Below are 25,567 nucleotides of genomic sequence, written 5' to 3'. Positions count from 1 at the left end.
TCACAATCAGTTTAAATACAGTGGTAGGTAGCATAACAAAGTGAAAAATAATCTAGAGTGCAATTCCTAAGAAGTGGTTCATCTTAGTTCTATCACTTAAATGAGGCTGTATGACCTTCTAGGCAAGTCTCTGAACCTCCCAGCATCTATAAGATAGGTTTGACAGTTTATCCTGCTCAATTCCAAAGATTATAAAGATTAGTTAAGAGGTGACTTTGTTTTATAAACTTCAAAGCATTATAAGAATGTAAGATGGGTAGTTAATAAATGTTCATTGACTAATATAACATAGATCAAATAAGTAGAGAAATTTTTGAAACCATAGACTTTCTGGCTTTGCCAACTTAAGGGAGGGACTTAATAAAAATTAAATTTTCACATTTTTGTGGTAACAAGAATTTAATCCCTCAAAAGGAAATCTCAAGTTTGCAAAATGAAATCTCAATATTCCACTTAAAAGAATGGAATATTAGCTTTTCTTTTTTATTTACAAATAAGCAAACCATATATTTACAGACACAAAACTGACTGAAAGGTACCAAGAATAAAAGATCCCATTGTTTTTAAAAGAACAATACTGTATACAGTCTGAAAAGCTGTCCTTCAACAAAGCAAGGTGTCTCCTCCAACAAGGTGTCTACCATACATAAGAATATCAAACAAGATTACCTGATAAAAGCAGTAACAGAAGTAACTTTGCTTAAACTCCTTTTGATTATTAATATTAAGTAAGGAAAAAACATAACTCCTATGAAGGATTTCAAAAAGGACTTGGCCAAAAGTTACACAAGATGAGGCTTAAATGGATGGTATTCAAAGAATTATACAGGAGGGGCCCACAATGATGAGTTCACAAATCCTCCAAATTACCAAAGAAATTTTAAAATCTCACTTGGCTAACTGGACTTCTCTTTTGCCATGGTAATCCACAGTAATCCACATCCAGACAAAAACAGAAAATTATCTTTTATTCAAAACAAAAACATATTTTTACCATGTTTAGCTTTCAAATACAAAAAATCAAAAACCCCCAAACCAATAATTCAGAACATTCTTCAAGAAATCAACAATATCACTATTTGTTTCATTAAAACGATTCTCTACAATACAAGTCTATCTGCAAACAATTCAGATCACTTACTATTTTTATTTGTCTAGGGATTTTTCCTTTACTCAAAATTAGAATTTGTGTCCTATCTGCTATTATGTTCCATTTTAGATAAGAAAATTCAGAATAATTTGTCAAGGACCAACAAGTGAAAGATGTAATGCTGGAAAAAAATTTTAAAGTAAAAGTACAGAAATTGCATACCTGTTTTAAAAAAAAAAAACAATAAAACATGGGGCTAATATTTATCTGACAGTTAAGATTTTTAAAAAATATTTATCAAACCTCAGGCCCAACAATTCCACTTTTGGAAATATACCCTAAACAAGTTTTCATAAACAAAAATCAGACGTCAAAATGCTATATATACATATGTATATATACATACATACACATATATAAATATATTTATAAATCTAAATAAATCAACATTATTTGTCATTTCAAAGCATAAGAAACAAGCCAAATGTTCAACAGAGCCTTTGTCAAAATTAGGAAAGCTTGGGTTCAGGTCCCGCTTCTAACACATATATGGGCAGGAGGAAATGAACAAGTCATTTAAGTCAGTGACCTAAGCAACTTTCTAAGATAGTAAACAGAATGGAAACCAATTGCCTTGGTAGGGAGGAGTTTTCTCATTCAGGCTTCCCTGTATCAGAGATGTCTTATGAGATCCAAATCAAATTAAAATGTAATTGGGAAATATTAAGTAAAACAAAAATGTAATATCACATGATACTAATTTATGGTTTTCTAAATCAATACATGACTTGCAGGAATTTATTTCTATTTGAATTTGACACTGCTCTACACCAACAGAAACACAGGTCTAGACCCCTCCCCCCCTTTTTTAAATTTCAAGAATCAATGTAATGGAATACAGTGCCATTTACTACACCATTAACTAAAGATTATAAACACAAGGAATCGAATTTTATATATAATACCAACAAACAAAAAGACCTAAAGAAAAGCATACACACTATAATTCTGTAAAAATATTTATGTACATAAATGTGAATGAAAGGAAAAGAGAATAGATCTAGAGGGCATGATTATTAAACTATTAAAAAACACACTGGAAAAAGACATTTATTTTTAAGTAGAAATAGTCATATTGTTTATTCAGTTTTAGTGTTCTCACTTATGTACATATTATAATTTTAAAATAATTTCAGCAACAACTATTATGCCTTGTAAACAGTGGGAATTTAATGTTTATTGAATTTAATTTCAAATTTTAAATAGCAAATATCATTTATTTACTCAGAAATGGCCAAGGAGGGAAATGACAGGATCCCAGACAATTATTTTAAAGAATAAATTAACATTCAGTGTCTATAAGAATTTAGGCTTTTAAAAAGTAGTTGTTCATAAAATTTAATTAAGCAACAACTATCTAGTATCGTATAAAAGTCTAATTTACACCATACTGGGTAAATTAAAGCTATCAGTTTTGGGTTCTCTGGGCCATTTTATTACATTTTTTCAAATAACTCATACCTAAGTTTTAAAGCTATCAATGTCATCTTTCATGAAATGAAGAATGTAATTATAAATCAATGCTATATTACTATTAGAACTTATGATAATACAAGGTACCATTATTAACAAAAAGATTTGCCTAGAACCTGCCAAACATGTCACATGCAAAAATGCCAGATATTTAAATCATATGAAAGCTTAAATACCTCAAATTTCTGCAGAAAAATACGCTGAGTAATCATTTGAATCCAAGCCAAATATAATTTTTGTTGTTGTACTAAAAGTTTGTCATATCAAACTCTGCTTCAAATGAGTGAGTCACTGAAGGAATTTGGAAACTTTTTCTGGTTTACTAAGTTTTTCATATTAATGCCATTATCAATGGTATTTTTTAACTAACAAAAGATCAAGACAAACAAAACACCTTTATCACATACATAATACAACCTTTATTCCTAGAACACAGGAATTAAGAGGCAATTAATTATATTAAATCTTAGCTAATAGTTCAACTATTTTCCAGTCCTAATTTGAAACTAATATAAAGGAACTGCTAAGTTCGAAAGTTCCAAACCCCTTTTTTTCTGAGTAATATATCAGTAAGAACTACATTCTTAAAGTAAAATCATCCAAAAATTCAACACTAAAGCAAGAGGGTTGCTATAAATCATGCATTTAACACAGTTTTATTTTCAAAGTTTGGGCACCAATTCATGTCCTAGGGGAAAAAAAAGCTAGAATAGTATAAGTTAAAGACTTTGTTCCACCTCCAAATTTCCAATTTATCATTACCATTTCAAAAATTAAATCTCTGATAGATATCACCCATCAATTTTTACACTCCAAATTGAAAACTAAAAGCCACATTTTTATTCTGACCACACAAAAGGACAAAAGCTCCAAAATACACACTCATTATTCTCTAAAGCATTTTTAGGGATCAATGTCATGGTATAGAAATAGTTACATAAAAGGAGACAAATATTTATATTCTCTCTGATGTAGGCATATTCTAGAAATGAATCAACCAATCAATTAAAAACGATCACTTCCTATTTACTCACTGTGTCATCACAAGTATCACTACTGCTATTATTTCACTGATTTTTCAGTTGCTTAGAAAAATGCATTTCCACAATTCTGAAGATAGTTTTAAATGGTGAGAAAGACTTTATTTTCAAAAATCAAGGGCAGATTTTTAAAAACCTGAATTTAGGACATGGTTGAAAACAGATGTCATTACAGAAACTCCAGTGGAAGATGATGATGAAGGGTTTTACTTACGTTTCAAAACAACGATCCACGTTGTCAGACATCAAAAGCAGCATACATAGCTGTTCAAGGGCTATTAGTTGCATGTCCCTTTCATCTCCCTGCCCCATCTGTAGCCATTCCAACAATGTATCTGGGTCCACATCTGCCATGGTTTTTAAAAGCCTCTTTGCTTAAATTAAAAAATAAAGGGAAAAAAGTCCTTAAAATGCCCAAGCCAGATCAGTGAGCATCAAAAATACATCAGTCACAATCAAATTTTTGATGTCTTCTCCTAGGAATTAAAAAAAAAAAATCATCAGTAGATATACAATAAACCATTTCACATTCAGTATTCCTTACTATACTAAATTAAAACCAGTTGTGCCAGAGAACATAAGCTGATTAAGTTGCTGTCTAACCAGAAAGCTTCTTTTGTCAAAGAGAGTAAGACAAGCTTTAGATCCAACTATTGCTATTACTAAAGACTCCAGGCCAAAAAGATGAAACAACTTTCCTTTTTTCCCCCCCCTGACAAACTCAATTTTTTTTTTATTTACAAAATGATTCAATTTCTCTATTCACCTAAAACGTTGCTGGTATTAAAGTTTAAAAGCACCTTTTCCAAAGGGGCTCCATCACGTGCAGCAAAATTAAAGATTTGTGAAGGGAGTCTAGAGAAGTTATCAGGAGTTAAAAAAGTTCAACTAAAGTAAAGATAATAGAAATGGATGGATGGCTAAATATAGGTTAAACCATTAACATATTTAATCCATACTGAGGAAAAAGGGGCAGAGGCAAGCAAAAGATAAAGATCAAGGGCAGAGGAGCATCCAGGGCAGCAAAGCAAGTCATTTACAGATGTTCTTTGTAACTGACACAACAGGAAGACTTCTGTAGTCCCACGTAAGCTATTGGGAAGGGAGGGGGAAAGAGACAAGAAATCGACAACATGTGCCTTTGTGCACCCCCGGACAGTGACTAACAGAATTTGCTCTTAGACAACATCCCTAAGTCAGGCAGCCCAAGGAAGAGCACCCGACCTCCCAATCATCTCCCTTCTCCCTCCTCATTCTACCTCTGTTATATCTCTCTCTCGCTTCCTTGCCCTCAGTTCTAGTTCGCCTCTGCCTCTGTGTGTCTCCCCACTTTTAAGTTTGGTCCCAAGTCCTCTGAAAGAAGAATAACTTCGGGAGAAAAAATGGAGAAGCCTCCCACCCACCCCAAAGAACAAAAAGGGGAGACGGAGGCAGGGGGAGCGTAGGGGAATCCCCCAGACCGGGGGCTGCTCCACCACTCCAGGGCCCGAGAGTCGTGGTCTCGCCAGGGGCTAGAGGATGAGCCCCTTCTCAAGAGCAAGGAGACACCCCCCGGGGCCAAGAACCGAGACAGAGGGCAGCCGGCTCCGGGTCGCCTCCTGGGTCCGAGACAAGGGGAAACAAAAGAGTCGAGGCTGGGGCTGCCTCTCTCAGCCGCGGCACCGAGCCGGGGCACCTGACTCTGGCTTCCCAAGCTCCGCTTCCCCGCCCACCCCGAAGAACCAGAGCCGCCGCGCTCCAGACCAACCATCCTGTTCCCGCTGCCGCAAGCCCCCAGCCCGGCCCGTCCTCCCCCGAGCTCCCTCTCTAGTCCGCCCCGTACCAGGCCGCGGGCGGAGCCAGGCCCGGCTGCGGTCCTCGAGTTCGCGGGAAGCCGTAGGCCGCGCAGGTCGAGCCGGGCAGGCGCCGCAGGAAAAGCCCCGCCCTTCGTGCTTCTCTTCCTCCAGAGGGGTGCTCGGTGACAGCGGAAGCCAGCGGCCGAGCGCGCACCAGCCCCAGGCGGCGGCGGCAGCCCCGGCAGGGTCCGTCCCCCCGCGGACACGCGGCTCCTCGGGCCCCGCTGCTTAGAGGCCCGCGCTGGGGCGGCGGCGGCGGCGGCGGCGGCAGCGGGGGGGCCCCACGTCCATCGTGCTCCGGGAGGGGGCCGAAGGGGAGGGAGGGAGAGCGGGAGGCGGAGGGAGCGACACCGGGGCCAGGAAACCACCGAGCGAGCGACAACCGGACTTGCCGAGCCCAGCGGAGGCGGAGCCGCCTCTGAATCACTCGGGCGGCGGCGACTCCCAGAGACGGCCACCTGGGGCGCTGCGGAGATTCGCTCCCGCCCGCACACGCCTGGCTCTGCCAACCACAGAGCCAACCGGACCGGCCCAGCCAAGCTGCGTTTGCTATCTCCGCCTGCCCGGAATTGCACCTAGTCTCGCGGCTCTAGTGTGTCCAAGTTTCCCCTTTCGAAGTGGACCTGTCCGGAGTCTTCCCGGAACATTTTACTCTGCGCGCTTTTGTTCCGAGGGTTTTGTTTCCCCTTCCTTTTTGCCAAGAAAGAAAACAAAAAAATGCTGGGAGTCTGGGGAACGGCAGGAGAAAAGTGTAGGGAAAAGGAAAGGTTTAAAAAAGGGAAAGGAAAAAAAGGGGGGAGGGTCACTCAAAAAAAAATCAACATTTATTAAGCGCCTACCTACCCGATGACTGGTATTATGCTACGTATTAGGTCTATAGAAAACAAATGGCATCCCCTTACCTCAAAAATTTTACAATCTAATGGGAGACGATCTGTAAACAAATATATACAGAGCAGTCTATATACAGAATAAATCAGAAATAATTAATAGAGGGGATGAAGGGGTTAGGAAAGGCTTTCTGTAAAAAAAGGGATTTCAGTTTAGACTTAGAGGGTTTTTTTTGTTTTTGTTTTTGTTTTTTAATACAGAGAACAGAAGGAAGGCTAAAAGGAAAACAGATAAGCAGGTAAGCCTTGAAAGCTACAATATAAATTTATTACACACCTGAAAAGCGAGCTGTATGTAAAAAAGATCTTTGATTTCATGTGCATTCTTTTTCTGTTTTGTAGATTGAAACATGCCCATTTCAAAAACAGTTTTTTAAAAAAAAGAAAAACTAGCAGGAAATCTTTGCAAGCTACAATTACAAACTAATTCCTTATATTTTTTAAAACCAAGTTTTATATAATAGAGACCTTCAGTTTTATATAGAATCCTATTTTTCATATATATATGCATATTTATGGAAAAGCCCATTTATTTGGTGTTTAAAGTTTGGTATAATTTCTTTTAAAGCTTCCTCTGTTCCTTGCTGTTCCTGGTGTTCTTGCTTTCCCTTTTCAGCTCTTCTCCCACAAGGGCCAAAAAGATTTTTTTTCTTTCAAAAAGTGTCTCCAGGGTCTGGCACTGTGATTAATCAGAACCTGTTTTTCTGAATGACATAGGGGAAAGGTTAAAGATAAGCTCCTCAACTCTTTCCTCCTTGTGAACACACATACACACACATACACACACACACTGCCAGATCAAGACCAAAAATCTCACCAAACTGGATCTTCATATGTGGACAAGCACTTTTCCTCTCAGCCCGGAACAGGGAAGGAGATCCATGTCTCAAGCTGTGGGACCAAATGAATTATTTCTTCAGAAGCCTTTTGCTTTATTCTCATAAAAAACAGTCACCTACTCAAAAGGAATTTGATATAATTTAGGATGTTTTATCTAGGACGTATAACTATGCCTTCCTTTAAAAGGGAGGAATAAAGTGTTATCTTGATTAACCCTTTCCAGTCTTAGATCTGTAAGGGGGTTTCAGAAGTCACCTAATGGCGTTTCTTCATTTTATAAAATGAGGAAGTTGACCCCTGTGGTGACACTGGCACTGTGTGGCTAAGTTGGAATTTCAAGTGAAGTGTTGTTCAAAGGTAGGATGACTTTATTTTTTTTAATGTGTAACCCTACCACTTATCATGGTGAAGAGGTAAAATAGACATCTGGAATGGTAAATAAAAATAGTTTCAGAAGAGCAATTGATTATAAAAAGAATATTTTATAAAAATAGCATAATAGAAATTCCCTTCATGATGTGGAACATCTATGACAAGACATCTGTCACAGAAACAAAGTAGTGCTATTTATTATGTCAGTTAACACATAGGAGTTAGTAAGGAAAGGGGGTTTAACAATTAACAAGGGGAAAGACAAATTCCCTAGTAAAACTCACAATTTATCAGAAGAAAGATACCATTAAAGGGAGTATACCACTAGCTAGCAAACTAAATGCATAAAGGAGTTTAGCAGACTAACCTCAAAAGGGGATTAGTAGGGGGAAAAGATTACCCCATTGATTGGTTGGTTGAATACCATAAGGCAGAACATCATGACAGGCTAACCTTTAAAGGGATTTAGCACAGATCTACACCTGGAGCAAATCTTTTATAGGGGAAATATAACCTTGGCGATTTTATATCATAACTTGGCTTTCTGATTGAATACAGTAAGTTGGAGTTTCTAGAGACCTCCACCTGGGGTGGAACTGTAATGAAAGTCCACTTATGTAAGAACAGAAGACTCACTTAAGTCTGAGCTGATCTCACATATGCCCTTCCTGCTTGTCCCAGAGAGTATTATAATCCTTTCTGTGCTTCAGACTTTTTCTCATACTATATACCTAGCTATCTAGGACCTCATCAACAATATCTTACACATAGTTGATACTCCATAAATGTTCATTGAGTTTAAAAGCACTAATCCATCTGTTCTCTGCTTATATTGCTACAACTGTTTCCCAATTTTTAAATGAGGAAAAGTTTCAATAGTCACAAATCCTAATGTAGAATAGCCACACAGGTACCTTTTCCAAATAAGATCTAATATTTTCTTGGCTAATTAGTATGGCACCCTGGAAACCAAGTGACAAGGATTACATTCTCTAGTAACAACTATAATAAACATGGATTATCATTAAAATGAGATCAGCATCCCCTGGCATTACCAGGAAAGGCATCTTGAAAGAGCCTTTGTAGGATAGCTAGAATTTTAATGACAATGGGAAAAACTTGAGGAATGATGAAAAATATAAATTATTATGGATGTTGCAGGGAGATTAAGAGGCTTAAGTGAAATAATGGATGTAAAGCCTTGTATAAACTTTAAAAATTAACAGAAATATCAATTATTGTTATTATTTTTACCCTGTAGTTACAAGGCTTCTAGTCCAGTGATAACCTCATTCCCTGAACTTCAACTGCATTCCTACAGAGTGCAAGCAATGTTTAACATTCATATATACATGTATATACACATATATGTATATACATATACACACTTTTAAATTTGATCTGAATTATTAACATTTAAGTTTAGGAAATCAAAACAAGTCAAGCCCTGATTTGTAACAACTTCTCATTTCTGAGGTAGCAATGCTCATACTCAAAATTTAACAATGGATTTTCCCAGTTAGAACTAGCTGCCACCCCCACCCTACCCCCAGATGTTGTTACAACCTGATTTGTATAAGAGAATCCTGAAAATGAAGGTAAGATTGAAACTGGGTTAAGGAAGGACTTAAAAGTTAAACAGAAGTGTTCAAACTTGAAAGAGTTAAAAACATAAAGCTTTAAGATCTTTAATAGAGAGGGACAAGATAAAGAAACAATTATAATACCAACTAATCACTTGTTGAAAAGAATACTACAATAAGATGATGGAAGACTGGGCAGCAATGGTAGAAAAGAGAATTGAATGTGTAAAGGAGTTAGAAGTCAAAAATTACTTTAAGGCTGAATATGGGAGAACAATGGTGCCATTTAACAGGAAAAAAAGAAAATTAGGAAAAGGAAATTTATATAACCATTGTATAAATGTGGCGGTTTGACTGAAAATTGTGGTCTATAAACTGGTCTTTTTTTTTTTAACCTTCTGGAATCTCTAATTTAAACTCTTTTCTAAATCACCAAAGCAAGTTTGTTTATTAAGCGTCTAAGGAAAATGACAATGTATTATTATATCTGAATAGTTGGAAACAGTTTCATATACATGGTTTATATTAGTACTGGTACTGACCTGGAATCAGAACTCTATATTAGATCCCTCAAGCTCCGCTAAAAATCCCTGGGTTGATCATCACATTTTGATTTTTTCTCTAGGATACACAATATTATATAAGAAAGACCCATTCTAGGTTTTCCAATAAATTTTATATAATAAATACAGTGGTGTTTTACTTTCAGATTAGTAGATTTCTTCTATCCCTAAACAAAACATGCGTACTTGTATGGATCTATAGTGGCATTCACGAATGGATATTAACTCTCAAATTTATAAAGTGACCTCAAAGTAGGAGGGAAAATATTTTAATATAATTGCATGACACTTAACTACAAAACAGCCTTAAAATTGATGTGGAGAGAAGGGAATGTTAGTTAGCAAGCTGGGTGTGTTGACTGAGAAAGATCCAACTGCAAAAGCACCTATCATAGTATATCTTCTCAAAACTGTTAATATACTCCCTGCGATTTTGTGGAGGGAAAGGGAAAGCGAGAGGGGAAGGATAAGTTTCACATCCTTGGCAGTGCTTCTCAAGTGTCCCTACCACTTGGGAAGTACTTTCAATTGAATACAGGATAAGTGTAAAACATTCTTCAAGGATAAAATAGAAATTCAGATAAGTCTTATTTACCATTACATGAAAATCCTGAGCTTACATTTTCTCAATGAAGAGACAATTATGTTTCACTTAATTTTCTGTATAATATCTCATATTATCTACTTTGACTATATTTAGTATTTTATTTTCTGTGAAGATGTATTTCCTCAGTGGAATGTAAGCACCTTGGGGACAAGGACTACTTTTTCATTTTTTCTTTTTTTTGCTACAGTACCCAACTGTATTTTACACACAATAGGGACTTTATAAATGTTTTATAAATTGAAGAGACTTCAATACTTCACCGATCTGGTATTTTGCTTATCTAATGCATTCTTTCCACCAAAGCAAATTGCAATAACATATCTCATAGAAATTCTTCCTAAATTAATATGACTGGGGAAAAAATTATTGCCTAGTGGCTAACATTCTGGCAATGGGCTTCTCCAGGTTTATCCAAGCTAGTTCCCAGATAACTGACAAATGGTCTTTCACTATTTTTAGCAGAGTACAAGGCTATTTACCAACTTCCATTTGGTAAGACCTCCAGAGTTCACACTGCTAACATGTAAGAACCCATACTTATACCTATAGATGAGATATCAAAAATAGAATGGAAAGATACTATTTTTAAAAATCTAGTAAAAAGGTCCAGATTACCATGCCTTCTGTTGTTTACTCCTTCTTTTTATTAATCACTTTATATTCCTGATAAGACATGGTTCTCAGTATATAGGGTTTAAATTGATGCCTTCATTGAGCTTACAACCTAAAAGACCAATGACATAAGTAGACATATGAAAGATACCCCAAAACACAGCTACCAAGCCATTTTTATGAAATTTCAATGATGCACAGTCTGAAAGATGGTGTGGAATAGTAAAAAAGAGTTGAGGATTGGGCATTGTCAAATAGTGAAATGTATAATACTACATCTTTCTTCATTTAGAGATTGTCTGGAATGAAAGGGTGAAAGAATCATAAGTGTCTCAAGGAAAGATCTCTGAAGAAATATGCTGTAGACTGCCTAATAGAAATATTTATTAGCTAAAATAACAATCATCTATTCCCTATAGTCTATAGAAAGAGATGGCATGCCTATTATTTGCTGAGTATTTCCAATAATATTCAAATGATTAAACCCTATTTTCTCTAGGTATTGTATCCTTAAGTAGATTGTATAAAGGTAACTTCACTCTCTTTGGAAAGAACAAGACAAAGCAATACCTAAGCCTTATACCTTGGCCTCTGGCATCAATTCCTAATGTTCACCTAGACATTACAATTTGAACCTATCTGCTGCTTAAGATTCCTTTTAGAATTTATCTTCAGACTTTCTTGACTGAGTGAATACCTAAATTTCGCCCAATGGTTTATATCCCTTGAGGATAAAAAAAATTTAAATCATCTTTAATGTGAAAGCATTATGGTTAAAAAATAACCTAGATAGTAACTCTTCTATATGAACTATAAGGTTCTTTTTTTTTTTTCTTTTTGAAATATAAGGTTCTTTATCACTTAATATCACCTACCTCCCAGGTTAGGTTGTGAGGATTAAATGAAATAATTTTTTGTAAAGCATTTTCAGTTATTGACATAGAGTGAGTTCTATATAACTTCTAGCTACTATTATTGTTATCATAGATAAGTGAATAATAACAAAAATTGATATAATTGACTTATCTGGGTTAGAAAATCAGAAGCTTTTTCATAAAAGCAAAAACAGCATGTGAGTAAAAGTCAAACTAAACTCATTTCTTCTTTCAAGAATTAGATTTTCAGTGATATGCATTGCTCCAGAAGACCATTTGTCTTAGAGTAGAAGGATAGATGGCGATTATATAGAATAACAGCACGGTTCATGTTGGGTCAGGAAGATGTGAGTTCAAATGATGCCTCAGACACTTATAAGTTGTGTGATTTCAGCAAGTCACTTAATCTTTCTCAGCCCCAGTTCCCTCCTATAACTTGAAGATAAAAATAGTATCTACCTGACTATTGCAAAAATCAATGAAATAACATATATAAAGTGCTTCGCAAATCTTAACCTTAAAAAAGTAGCTTTTATATGCTAGCTATTTTTACCACCAATGTCTATCACAGCTAGACAGGTGAAGATCACATTCCTTTCTCCTCATATTCAAATCCTTGATTTGTGCCTCATAACCTTTGTTTTAAAACCCCAATTTAGCACAAAATAAAACTACAGAATTTGCATCTGATTTTGCGTTAGTGTTTTTCCCTCTCATGTTGTTATCCAGGGTTTTTGATTTAAGAGAGAGACTAATGGGCCTCTTGTCAAAAGAATCAAGATTCTATTCATGGCTTTTTCTGCCCACTCATTTTTATGACCTAATTTTCAGTTACTCTCTAGGCTTGTTGTCTCTTCCATTAAACAAAGAAGATAACAGCATTTGTCACCAGAAAGTGTAGCTTCCCCAAAACAATCTTTGACTGAAAGATCCAAATATTAGCAACGTTTCAGTAGATATGCTCGTTTTCTGCTGTAGCTGCAGCCAATAGACAAATTTATAAAAGAAAGCTAAATATAACCATTATGGTCATATAAATTAGATTCCCTACATCAAATACAAAAATTTCCCACTCAATTTTTTACCCTATTTGTCATTTAGAAGTCCCTTACCAAAGTTTGTTGAATTGAATTGAATTCGTTCTTTCTGGGAAAAGAAGGAAATAAACTCTAGATTACTATAGAAACTTTAGTTGTGGCATTCACTACAAACAATAAAATACTGCCTTCCTGTTTTCAAAAAGTTCCACAGATTGCTCCCATCTTCATTGTCTATAGGATAAAACATGTTCATCATATAGTGAGTTCTTAAGTGTTTTATTTCATTTACTCATTTAAATAGTTCATCATTAGGTATTTAGGAAACTAACTTGATGTAGAGTTCAAAAAGCATATTCAGAGTGGACCTAACATTCCATCTTCCATCTCTTCTTTCCCTAGTTGTGAAAACTTTCTTTAACTTATATTAAGAAAATAATCAGTCATTTTAGAAGAGGGCTAAACAACTCTTAGTATTGGTTTTAAAGGAATAGCCACCCCAGTTTTCAACAGGCATTCCTCTTTAATAACCCTCGAAGCTATTTCCCCCATCTTTTTCCTACCTAGAAAAATGACCGAGTGACCAATGATATAAATTGTCATTGTTGTCCACTTGCTTCCGGACTTGAGGTTGTACTTTAGGGACCTGTTGTTACTCCTAGGGTCACATACAATTCAGCTCTGGGCACTGGTGACTCATTAATCAATAGAAGGGTGAACTTTGGTCCTTCTCTCCTCCTTCAAAGTGAATGAGGCTTAACCACATTCAGTTTTGCAAGTGGGAAGTGGTTCTGACAATAATCCTTCTGGATTTTTCACTGGAAGCCCTGGAGGAAATTGGTGTCCTGAAGCCTGCTATGTTTAATTCAGTTTTAAGGCCTCATTCTTAGAGACCTTAGTTTGCTCCTTTTTTTAAACTTAAAAACAGAGCAGAATTGCTGGATTGTAACTTCAGTAACTATTGAAGTTCTCATTTATTTTCCTGAACTACCTTTGCTAATTTTCCTGTATTTGGAAAATAAATTCTCATTGGACCCAAAGCACCTTCCGGCTAGCCATAGGAAGAGAAAACATTATGATGTTTCTGTCTTCTCTGCAAGAACCTGATTCCCAGGTGAATGTTTTGTGTTTTCCTTACAGCACTCCCCTTTCCTTTAAAATAGTCTAAGGTCCATAATTACTAATAGTTTTCACATTAACATTCCTGTAATCCTGTATACTTGATGAAGAATGGAGAATTTTAAAATAATAAATTAGATTATACATACTAAATATTCTAAAGGCCTTTTTAAAAGTGCTTTTAAAAAGTTGGCCAAAATTTTTTTTCTCATAACAAAAATTGGAATCTATTCCTCCAGGAGAAAACACAGAACCTTTCTTTATGGGATAGTTTCTTTTGGCCACGCACATACTTTATTATAACATTTATGAGACTATAACAGAATGTTCATTTATGGGAAAATCTTTTTTCCCTGACTGACATGGAACTTCACTTAAAGATAGTAGGAAAATTTTCCCAGGACAGAAATTTACTTTTTAGTAATGGAGTACAATTTATTAAACTTGTTTTCATGAAGTTTATTGAAATGCTGATTATTTTGTCTATCCTAGTTCTAAAGTATTTTCTCTGGGTAAAAAAAAAAAGTCTTTCAAAAGAATAGGTTTATTTGTAGCCCCAATTAATTGGTTTCCATGTTTTCAATTTCTCCACAATAGAGTACAGATTTGGACCCCGATCTGTTCTTCTCTTCTTTCATAAAGATCCTCTCTTACCCCCACACTTGGCCAGGTTACACAACACAAGGAACACAATGTCAACTGCTGATGTTTCTAAAAGTAAGAAGACATGTTTACACTCTTGGCTACCAGCATAGAGAGGAAGGCTGGAGTCAAATGTAAAACGTGGTGTTGCTCATTCCCTGGCAAATATATTGTGCAATATGTTGCATTGGGCAATGTGTGAAAAGTTGCCAAACACACATAACCCCAATGTTATGATTACTCATCTTACTGTTGTGATGTGTGTGTGATTGAGATCCTGTAGGTCATTGGGAATCAAAGTGCATACTGGTCAAGGACAACAGCCAAAAAAGGAAAAACCCACCCAAAACTATTGGCAAACAGTTAAGTACCACCACAAAACTCTCTTTGAGGAACCCTGGCAGCAAGACACATGACTGAGGGACTTCTGAAAGTAAAATGTGATTTCCTGATGTTCTAGTATTTGCTATGAAACTTTTCCACTTAGAAACATTCCATTAGAAACTCAGTTTGTCTGTGCATACCCTTTGATCCAGCAGTGTTACTACTGGGATTATATCCCAAAGAGATTATAAAGAAGGGAAAGGGACCTGTATGTGCACGAATGTTTGTGGCAGCCCTTTTTGTAGTGGCTAGAAACTGGAAACTGAATGGATGTCCATCAGTTGGAGAATGGCTGAATAAATTGTGGTATATGAAAATTATGGAATATTACTGTTCTGTAAGAAATGACCAACAGGATGATTTCAGAAAGGCCTGGAGAGACTTACACGAACTGATGCTAAGTGAAATGAGCAGGACCAGGAGATCATTATATACTTCAACAACAATACTAGATGATGACCAGTCCTGATGGATCAGGCCATCCTCAGCAACGAGATCAACCAAATCATTTCTAATGGAGCAGTAATGAACTGAACTAGCTATACCCAGAAAAGAACTCTGGGAGATGACTAAAAACCACTACATTGAATTCCCAGTCCCTATATTTATGCACACCTGCATCTTTGATTTCCTTCACAAGCTAATTGTACAATAATTCAGAGTCTGATTCTTTTTGTACAGCAAAATAATGTTGTGGTCATGTATACTTATTGTGTATCTAAGTTATATTTTAATATATTTAACATCTACTGGTCATCCTGCCATTTAGGGAGGGGTTGGGGGTGGGTAAGAGGTGAAAAATTGGAACAAGAGGTTTGGCAATTGTTAATGCTGTAAAGTTACCCATGTATATATATCCTGTAAATTAAAGGCTATTAAATAAAAAAAAATAAATAAATAAATAAATAAATAAATAAAAATTGCCTTAAAAAAAAAAAAAAAAAAAAAAAAAAAAGAAACTCAGTTTGTTAGAATTGAGGCTATTTGACTTCTTATTAGGTTATCTGCATATATGACATAGCTAAATGAAGGTCAACTGTTGTTGCTCTGTTATGCAGGAAAAAAAAAATTGGTGGACTCACATTACTTTAGGTTACTACTAGATTTGGTTCAATTTATCATACATTGATTTTCCTAAAGTACAGATTTAACCACATCACTTCCCTATTCAGAAATCTTCAATAACTCCTTATTGCTTCTAAAATATAATATCTTCAATCAGGCATTTAAAGCTTCCCACAGTCTTATTTTATATTACTTACCTTAAACTCTCTCAAACTGGCTTGCTACCTATTTCCTGTATCAGATACTCCATCTCCCACTTTTGTACTTTTAAACAGATGATCTTCCACGTCTGGAATTACTCTTTCCTCATCTATGACTAGTAGAATCCCTACTTTCCTTCAAAATACTCTCAGATGCCACCTTCTTTACAAGATGTCTCACCACACTAGCCCCATATTAGCATATTATTATAAATGCTATCTTCTCGAAATTACTTAGTATTTCTTTGTATTTACTTATGATGTATCTCTCTAAAAGAATGTAAGCCTGTGTGGGACAGGAATAGTTTTCATATTTTGTTTTTATATCTTGTATATAGTCAATGCTAAATAAACATGACTGAATGACCCCAGGAAGTTGGATAAGTTAGAATTATCTGCTCATTTTGCAAAAAGAGAAACAGGTTTTAAGCAAATAAGATATTTGTTCACAATATAACCACCAAGGAGCTTATAACATAGAGGTAATGCTCAGGTTAAAATGCTCTCTTTTAGACTAGACTAGATATTGGCAACCTTTTAAAGATAGAATGCCAAGTTTTGAGTCACTCCAACTACGTGTTCTTAAGGGAGCCTTTTATTCTTGAAATGCTTGAAAGCAATTGTTACAGCAGAAAAAGTTCTATACCTAGAGTCAGAGATAGCTTTCTTTTAATATTCTTCTGATAGTTATGAGTTGTACAACACTGAGGAAGTCACTTAGACTTGTTGAGCCTCTGTAAGATGGGGATAATAATACCTTTAGTGTTTCTTATTGGATTGTTTTAGATTGAAACTTTATAAACCTTATAAATTTTTATCAATAATAATCATACCTGGGATATATATGTGTTTTAAGATTTGCAAATGTTTTATATATGTTAACTACATAATAGTTCTAATATATAGATATAGAGATAGACAGGAGGTATTTGATTTCCCTTGGGCTTAGAGCTCCCTACTTAAAATAGACTGAAGTCAGGGAGAGATTTTGGGTAAATAAATACAAAGTTGGGCTCAAACCTGAGGCTACAAGATTCCTTTTCCCCCTCCAAGAGCCCTGTTCTCTCTCTCTCTCTCTTTCTCTCTCTCTCTCTCTCTCTCTCTCTCTCTCTCTTTCTCTCTCTCTCTTTCTCACTCTTTCCTTCTCTCTCTTTTTTTCTCCCTCCCTTTTTTCCTCCTCTCCCTCTCTTTCCCCCCCTCAAAAAAAAAACTCTTAAGAAAATGAAGTAAGTTAGTCAGTTTCAATTGATCAATGATGGACAGAAGCTGCTACACCCAAAGAAAGAACACTGGGAAATGAATGTAAACTGTTTGCATTTTTGTTTTTCTTCCCGGGTTATTTTTACCTTCTGAACCCAATTCTTTCTGTGCAACAAGAGAACTGTTCGGTTCTGCACACATATATTGTATCTAGGATATACTGTGCCATATTTAACATGTATAGGACTATTTGCCATCTGGGGGAGGGAGTGGAGGGAGAGAGGGGAAAAGTCAGAACAGAAGTGAGTGCAAGGGATAATGTAAAAATTACCCAGGCATGGGTTCTGTCAATAAAATGTTATAATTAAGTTTAAAAAAATGGAGTTAAAAAAAAGAAAACTATATCTTAGTCTATATTCAGACACAATCAGTTTTTGCTCTGGGTATGGATAGTATTTTTCATAAGTCCTTCAGAGTAGTCTTGGATCGTTGTATTGCTGGGAATAGAGAAGTCTTCACATCCCACAACATTGCTATTACTTTGTACACAAATGCATTTCACTTTGCTTGAGCTCATGGAGGACTCTCCTGATTTTTTATGAGAGTATTCTGCTCATCATTTCTCATAGCACAACAGTATTCCATCATAATCACATTCCATAACATATTCATCCATTGCCCAATTGATGGGCATCCCCTTAATTTCCATTTTTTTGCCCTGAGAAAAGAATTTTTTTCTTGTAAGTGTTTCTGGTGCATATAGGTCCTTTTTCTTCCTTTTTTTTTTAATCTCTTTTAGGAGTCATATCTAATAGTGGTATTGTTAGGTCAAATGATATGCTTGATTTTATAGCCCTTTGGCCTATATAAAGATAGGAAATCTTTTGATCATTTATCAGTTGGGAAATGGCCAAGAGCCCTGTTTTCTGAAGCTGTTTGTTTTAATGTTTAAATGACATTGAAGGAAATGCGGAGTGGTAGACTTAGGAGGGAAGGAGGGGAGATTTTTTTCATTGCTTTTTTTTTCTACCTGTTCCCTATATACTACTCTCTTGGGGCCCTTGGGCTTATACCTTCTCTTCCCAAGTGGCTTTTTGAGCTAAATCCTCTCCCTTTTTTCCCAATGTCTATTGATTCTAACTTGTAAATAAAGAAAATACTATTCAAGTTTGAAAAAAGTGCTATTATTATTCCCTGTTTTACATATAAGGAAACTGAAACCCAAAGAAGTGACTTGCCTGGCATCTTACAGTCTGAGAAAGAAAGATTATGAACTAAGGTCTTCCTGACTCAGGTCCTCTGTATGCACTGCACCATGCCTTATATGCAAGGAAAAGTATGTAAGAGGAACTATTTTCCCAAAGGAAGAATTCTGCTTCTATTTCTAGAATTTGTTTTCATCCCCAACCCCCAATATGCTGCCCACTTAGCAGGTTTTGCTCCTTCACTGAATGTACTGAAGGTTGACATTTCTTCAGCCTTATCACACCTCAGGGAATCAATTGGTTCAGAATTAACCATCCTGTTTTGCAGATGAAGACTCTAAGACACCAGGCTGATATGACAGTGAAGGGAGCCATGATACAAGAATGGCATGCAGGCCATTTCAGCCTTTTAGATGAGGGATTGGCAATCTCCCAGAGCTGGAGTACCAACTCTTGATTTAGTCACTTCCTGCCCTGTTAGGAGAGGCAGCAGGGTATGTTGGGAAAAGGGGTGGTTTGGTTCTCAAAATGTGGTCCAGAGAATCTTGGGGGTCTTTCAGAGGGTCTGCAAATTCAAAATTAGTTTTTATTTCTGATATGGTAAATATCAATAAATATAGCCCACCTAAATAAAAACTTTTTGGACAGAACTTCAATCATTTTTAATATAAGTGTAAAGTATACTGAGAACAAAAGTTTGAGAAGCAAGGAAGACCTGGGTTAAGTCCCCACTTCTGACACATAGTAGCTGTGTGATTGTGGTCACTTAATTTCTCAGTGCTCTAGCAATCCTCAAAGGCTCTAAGTTGCAGCCAAGACTCAAAACCAATGAAATCAGAGATATCCAGTGCCTTATCCTTGCTCCAGAATAGGACAGGACTCTCATTCTGCAAGAGGTTTATGTAAAGAGCACAGGAGGGAATAATATGGAGTTAGAAGTAGAAAGGATCTCAAACACTATCTAGTCCAAACCCCTCTGAAATCCAGAAAGTTTGTGTCTTGTCCTGACAAACTTGTCCAGATCCATATTCTAAGTAACAGAGACATGATCGGACCTTAAGTTTTCTGATACTTCAAATCCAAAAATGGCCATGGAAAACCAGGAGAAGCTTCTGGAATGTAAAAGGATGGTAGGGAAAGGAGCAGAAGTGCAATACCTATCACACATTTTTCATGCTATCTTTGTCCTGCATGGCATATGTTGCCAGCTACCATAGATGTTTATATTTTAGAAACCTTCCACTATCAGAGGGGAAAGAAACATAGGGGGTCCCACCAAAAGTGATCAAACTCGCCTTAGCAAGAGCTGGGGGCAGAGGAGAAGGTCAATAATTATTAAGAGAAGAAAAGAGAAAATCTCTAGTCAAGGCAAGGAAAAATTAGATGATATTGGGGATTGGAAATGAGAAGATAAAGTGGGGCTAGGAAAGAATTATCGGAAATAGTCTGAAAAATACAGGAAAATACCCCATGTCCTTCTTCAAGTTCACATCAATTACTATACTATAGTGTGAGATCCTGCCATGCAAAACTGCCATCTTTGAAACTGAACTGAGATTTTAAATGATGTAAAGTAACTGAACTTTCCTTTTGCTTGATTCAACTCGGTGCTCATAAAAATGTCAAGGTTTATATTCTTGTTGCCCCAATTTAGTTTTTTATAGATATTGCAGATTGACAGGCAGAATGCTATAATGATTAGAGGAACATCCTCGAAGCCAGGAAAACCATCGGTCAAATCATATTTCTCATACATACTGGTTGTGTGACCAGGGGCAAGTCATTTAATGTCAGCAACTAAGATTATGTACCTACATGTATTAGTAATGGGCATTTCCTCACTTAGGAAATCACACCCATTTCTATTCTGTAGAACTCAAGGCTTTTAGTAGCAATAGTTACTAACAAGGGCAACTTGGGCAAATCTAAAAATTAACATAGAAAATGTGTTCTAGACAAAAAAAAAAAAAATAACATTCATCTCATGGAAAACAAAAAGGGAAAAAGTAGAGTTCCTTCTGTCACTTGGGGGTGACAGAGGTGGCCAAACATCTGATCTTACAATGGGTATCCATCAAGCATTGTTCCCTTGTAATATTAAAAAATGGAACATCATCAGAACAAAATAACACATGGTAGCTGAATTCTAAATTTTATGAGTCCTGAGGTGACCATAGTAAGAGCTTACACAGAAACTATCATGACTATATACCCTCTATCAATCAACAAATATCAGCTAGCACTTGTAAAGTGCTTTAAGGTTTGTAAAGCCTCATTTTATCTTTGCAATAACCCTGGAAGGTAGATGCTATTATTATCCTAATTTCATAGATGAGGAAACTGAGGCAGACAGAAATTAAGTGACTTGCTTAGAGTCATATAGCTAGTCTGAGGCAGGATGCCGCCAGCCTAGTCTTCCAGGCACTGTGCCAAGTGGAGGACATAATACAATTCGATTCATCCAAAAGCTCTTAAATGCCTGCTAGGTGTTACACGTGGTGCGATGAATTGGAGGAGAAACTTGTGTGTAAGAGAATTCTGGCATATGTCCAGACCACCTGAGGTGGAAGCACCCACACAGAACTTCGGCAAGAAGACATTCTGCCCTTGTCCTACTATGTGGGTGGGGACGGGCTTGTTCTATTGTCTGTACAGACAGAACTTAATACATCCTTAAATTCACTGACTGAGACACGGTTGCTCTCTATTTCCAGTGGTGTCTTAGGGTAAAAGTCTCATTCATTCACATCAGCAGCACCACGTGGTCAGCTAGGCAAGGAAGCCATCGTCCTTTTCCTCTTAGTTCTTATGGTCCTGAGAAACAGACTTAGAATTTGGGGACTATATCATTTTTCCTTCTAGTTTCAGATTTAGGGACTAGAATTCCAGGAGTTGGAGCCATGGGGATTTTTTTGAAGCCAAAGATTCCAGGGTAAATGTTGCTTCCCACCCATAAGGGAAGCACTAAGAAGTCAGTGTAGTTAAGCCCAGGCATTGCTTGGAATTTAATGGGACCAACAGTTAGTAGTAATTGAGGTAAAATGTCTGAGGTAGGATAAGGTCCTGAAGTTTTGAAGAAAATGATTGTATGCTGAGCATTGATCTAACTTTGTAATGATATATATTGCTTTTTAAAAGTTAATCTGACTGTTGAATTAGAACAGGGATACTAGGACCCCTCAAACTGGTGGGCACTTGAGCCAATAGCAGAGATGATAGATAATCATCCTAAGAATACCTTATATACAAATAAGGATATTGAAAAAATCTAGTCAAGAAATGAGATGTAATACATCTGACCTTCAGGCAGTAGAGCTGGGAATCAGAATTATCAGTGGAACATCTGGATTCTCAAAATGTTTTAATAGGGGAAGGACACAAAGAATGAGCATTTGACTGGGGCAAACTTGCTATAAGTTGGCTCAAGAAATCAATAAAAAGAAAAGCATTTGTATTATTTCTGTAGAGAAGCATACTTGCTTCACTGGGTTTATAATTTACTAGGTAAACCTTAAGCAACTGAGAAGTTAAGAACAAAATAAGAGTTAACTGGTAACAAAAATTAATTTAATTGCAAAGGACTCACATCCAAATTATGACTTAAATCTTTTGCCTTTGACGTAGATTAGGAAATTTTACTTAAGGGAAGAAATACATGTGCATGCATACAACAGACATGTGTATATGTATAAATATGTAGCATTTTATTAAATATGTGTTTATAAACACATATGTATTTATGTGTGTCTGTCTATATATGTTTACATATTCACATGTTAAAATTAGGGAATGATAGGGGCAGCTATGTGGTGCAGTGGATAGAGCACCAGCCCTGAAGTCAGGAGGACCTGAGTTCAAATTTGGTCTCAGATACTTAACACTTCTCAGCTATGTGATGCTGGTCAAGTTAACCTCAATTGCCTCAGCAAAAAAAAAAAAAGCAAGAAAGAAAAAATTAGGGAATGATTGCCGGAGTCTTCATTCCTTTAGGTTAGAAGATTAAATTTAATGTAAATAGATTATTCTTACTCAATTCTATTGCATATCAAACTATACCACCTAGATTAACACATAAACAGTTGATGCTCTTGGATTTTGCTCACTGAGACTATGATTATTTTCCAGAAGCATATAGAAGACACAAACAGCATTTTAATTACCCAGGTTGGGTGAAGTCTTGAAGATCTCTTGCCTCCCAAAGTTTAGACACACAAAAAAAGATCTTCTAAGCCTCTCTTGATTTTCAAATAGTTGTGTCCTTGGGGAAATTGGTAAAAAATATAGGGCAGACTGTCTAATTGCTCTTAATGCAGTGTCAGTAGATGATTGGATTCAATTAGCATTTATTTAGCAGTTATATATACAAACAATAAAAATATGCAAAATAATACCTGTAATTATGGTGAGAGAATTTAATATTGGGGAAATCACAAAAAATCTCATGCAGAAGTTGTTCTTGAAGTGAATCTTGAAGGAATGAAAAGAGGTAAAAATGAAGTATACTATAGTCACGAGGAACAACCTGTACAGGTCTTGAAAACAAAGATGAAACATCTTGTACAAGGAGCATCAAATTGGTCAATTTGGCTGAAATGCTGACTGTGGGGCAGGGAAGTGGAAAGGGAAAAGGAACATGTAATCACCTGGAAAGATCAGTTGGGGGCTAGGCTCTGAAGGGATATAAATGCTAGCATAGGTATTTTGTCCTAAAGGGAACACTTACTTTCTTCCCTCCCCTCAGTTGAAAAAATAAGCCCACACATTTGTAACACATGGGCATACTCAAATAAAACAGATTTCTACATTAGCCATGTCCTGAAATATGTCTCATTCTCCATTTTGTGTTCCCCACTTCTCTAATAAGAGGTAGATAGTTTGTTTTAAAAGAAAATAAATAATGAACAGTTTTAGGAAATTATAAAAGAAAAATTAGATTAATTTAATTATATAAAAACAAGTACCTCTTGTGCCATAAAAAGGAACATCTGGAATAAGGAGAGAAACAAACTAGGAGAAATATCCTTGCATCAGAAATTTCTGGGCCAAGTTAACATACAAGGGAATAGATGCAAATTTATCAAAGCAAGAGTATTTCTCCAATCAACAAGTGGTCAAATAATGATGTTGTTCAGTCATTCAGTCTCTTAGTAATCCCATGGACCATATCAAGTTCTTCTGTCCTCCATTATCTCTCGAAGTCTGTCAGTACTGTCTATGGGGTTTTCTTGGCAAAGATATTGGAATGGTTTGCCATTTTCTCCTCCAGTGAATCACCTTTTGTCAGCACTCTTTTCTATGATCTGCCCATCTTGAGTAATCTTGCACAGTAGAGCTCATACTTTCACTGAACTACAAGCCCCTTTGCCACAAGAAGGCAGTAATCCAGGAGTGGGAGGGGGGCAAAGGAAATTCTTGGAAGAAATAAACAATCAAGAGGTAGGCCATAAATTGTTCACAAATTTTTAATAATTAAAAATGCAAATTAAAGCATATGTAATTCTACTCAACCTCCATCAAATTAAAAGTTATAAAATGTAATGCTGATATAGATGTGGTTAAAAAAAACAACAACAAGATATGCTATTACACTGCTAGTGGAATTATGAATTTATCTAATCTTTTAGAAAAAAGCAATATCGAATTAATTATACAATAAAAATTAAAAATGTGTATATTCAGTGGTCTTACTACTAAAAACATACCACAAGAATGATATTGACATGGGAAAATTACCTATCTGTACAAAAATTTTCTTAGTGTTACTATTTGTAATAACAAAAAAAGCTGGAAACAGGTTTTTTAGGCAGCCATTGTTTCAGAATATCTATAGAAATGATGAAATATATGCAGTGGAATATTATTTAAGATAAGAATGATTAATATGACAAATTCAAAGAAACGAAAACTTGTTCAAAGTGATGAAGAGTAAAGAAAACAGAAGTTAAAGAACAACATGCATATTGATAACAATAGTTAAAAAATATTAAAGGCTTATAGAAATCTGTAATTCATTTAGAAATTTTCAAGTTCTAAATAATTGATTTATGCTCAACAGACTCATGAGACCAATATTTCAATTAAAATGCCAAAATATTATTTCATCTGTTTTTCTTCAAGATGTTTTATTTTAACTTCTTTTGTCAAGAATAGGTATTCAAATATATAAGAAAGAGGATAAGAAAAATAAGCTAAAAAGTCAAGTGAAAACAATGAACAAAAACAAGATATTATAAATGATTGCTACCTATGTAATTCTTTTAATTATCAGTTGTTAACTTCACCTTAAAAGATATGTATGTTGACCTTATCAAAGGAGTACCTTCACTGATCTTTTACTACTGATCATTTTTCTTCCAGTTCCTATCCACTCAGTTCTGTTTTTTTCATCTTGTAAAATGCTCCCAAACATTTAATGACAGATACTTTATCAAAAACTACCCATAACCACCTAAACAAAATAGATTTTTCCAGTCTTCATCTTTCTTTACTTCCAGGAAGTATAGTGGATTGAGAGCTGAAGATGAACTTTCCTGGCTTCAGGCCCAGCACTCTATCTGCTGTATCACCTAGGTGCCTCTTCCATTTTATTTTTAACCTCTCCATCTCTATCTGCTCTATTGGTTTTTTGTCTTTTTCCTAATTCCTTAAGGTAGATGGTCCCCAAAGTTCTGCCTGTCTTCTCTCCCTCTTGGAAAATTTCTTTTAGTTCTAAGTTTTCACCTTTAAGAAAGATGAAAACTCATCTCATCTCAATTTGAAAATTACTAGCATTATGAATTTATCGTTAGGACCCTCTGGCATCATCATTTCTACCAGTGTGCCACTATTCACTCAGCCTACAATGTTTTTGTATTTGCCTATAATAGTACGTCATA

At 35.9% G+C, this 25,567-nt stretch overlaps 1 protein-coding gene across 5 annotated transcripts in view; it reads right to left on the bottom strand.

Moving 5' to 3' along the window:
• Positions 1 to 5,574, bottom strand: part of HECTD1 (HECT domain E3 ubiquitin protein ligase 1) — an 89,450-nt gene extending 83,876 nt beyond the window's left edge. For 4 of the 5 annotated variants that reach the window (XM_031952261.1, XM_031952263.1, XM_031952264.1 and 1 more), the window contains exons 1-2: positions 5,486 to 5,574; positions 3,878 to 4,139 (exon numbers count right to left, since the gene is read on the bottom strand). In XM_031952261.1, coding sequence (XP_031808121.1) covers positions 3,878 to 4,017 — 140 coding nt within the window. In that variant the 5' untranslated portion in view covers positions 4,018 to 4,139; positions 5,486 to 5,574. The remainder of the gene's footprint in view (positions 1 to 3,877; positions 4,140 to 5,485) is intronic. The other variant, XM_031952262.1, reaches the window with a different exon arrangement.
• Between the last annotated feature and the right edge of the window lie 19,993 nt (positions 5,575 to 25,567).

The sequence above is a fragment of the Sarcophilus harrisii genome, chromosome 2 (assembly GCF_902635505.1).
Source record: "Sarcophilus harrisii chromosome 2, mSarHar1.11, whole genome shotgun sequence".
NCBI classification, from domain to species: Eukaryota; Metazoa; Chordata; class Mammalia; order Dasyuromorphia; family Dasyuridae; genus Sarcophilus; species Sarcophilus harrisii.
The sequence above is the reverse complement of the archived record's forward strand: the minus strand, read 5'-3'. Positions and strand labels throughout refer to the sequence as shown.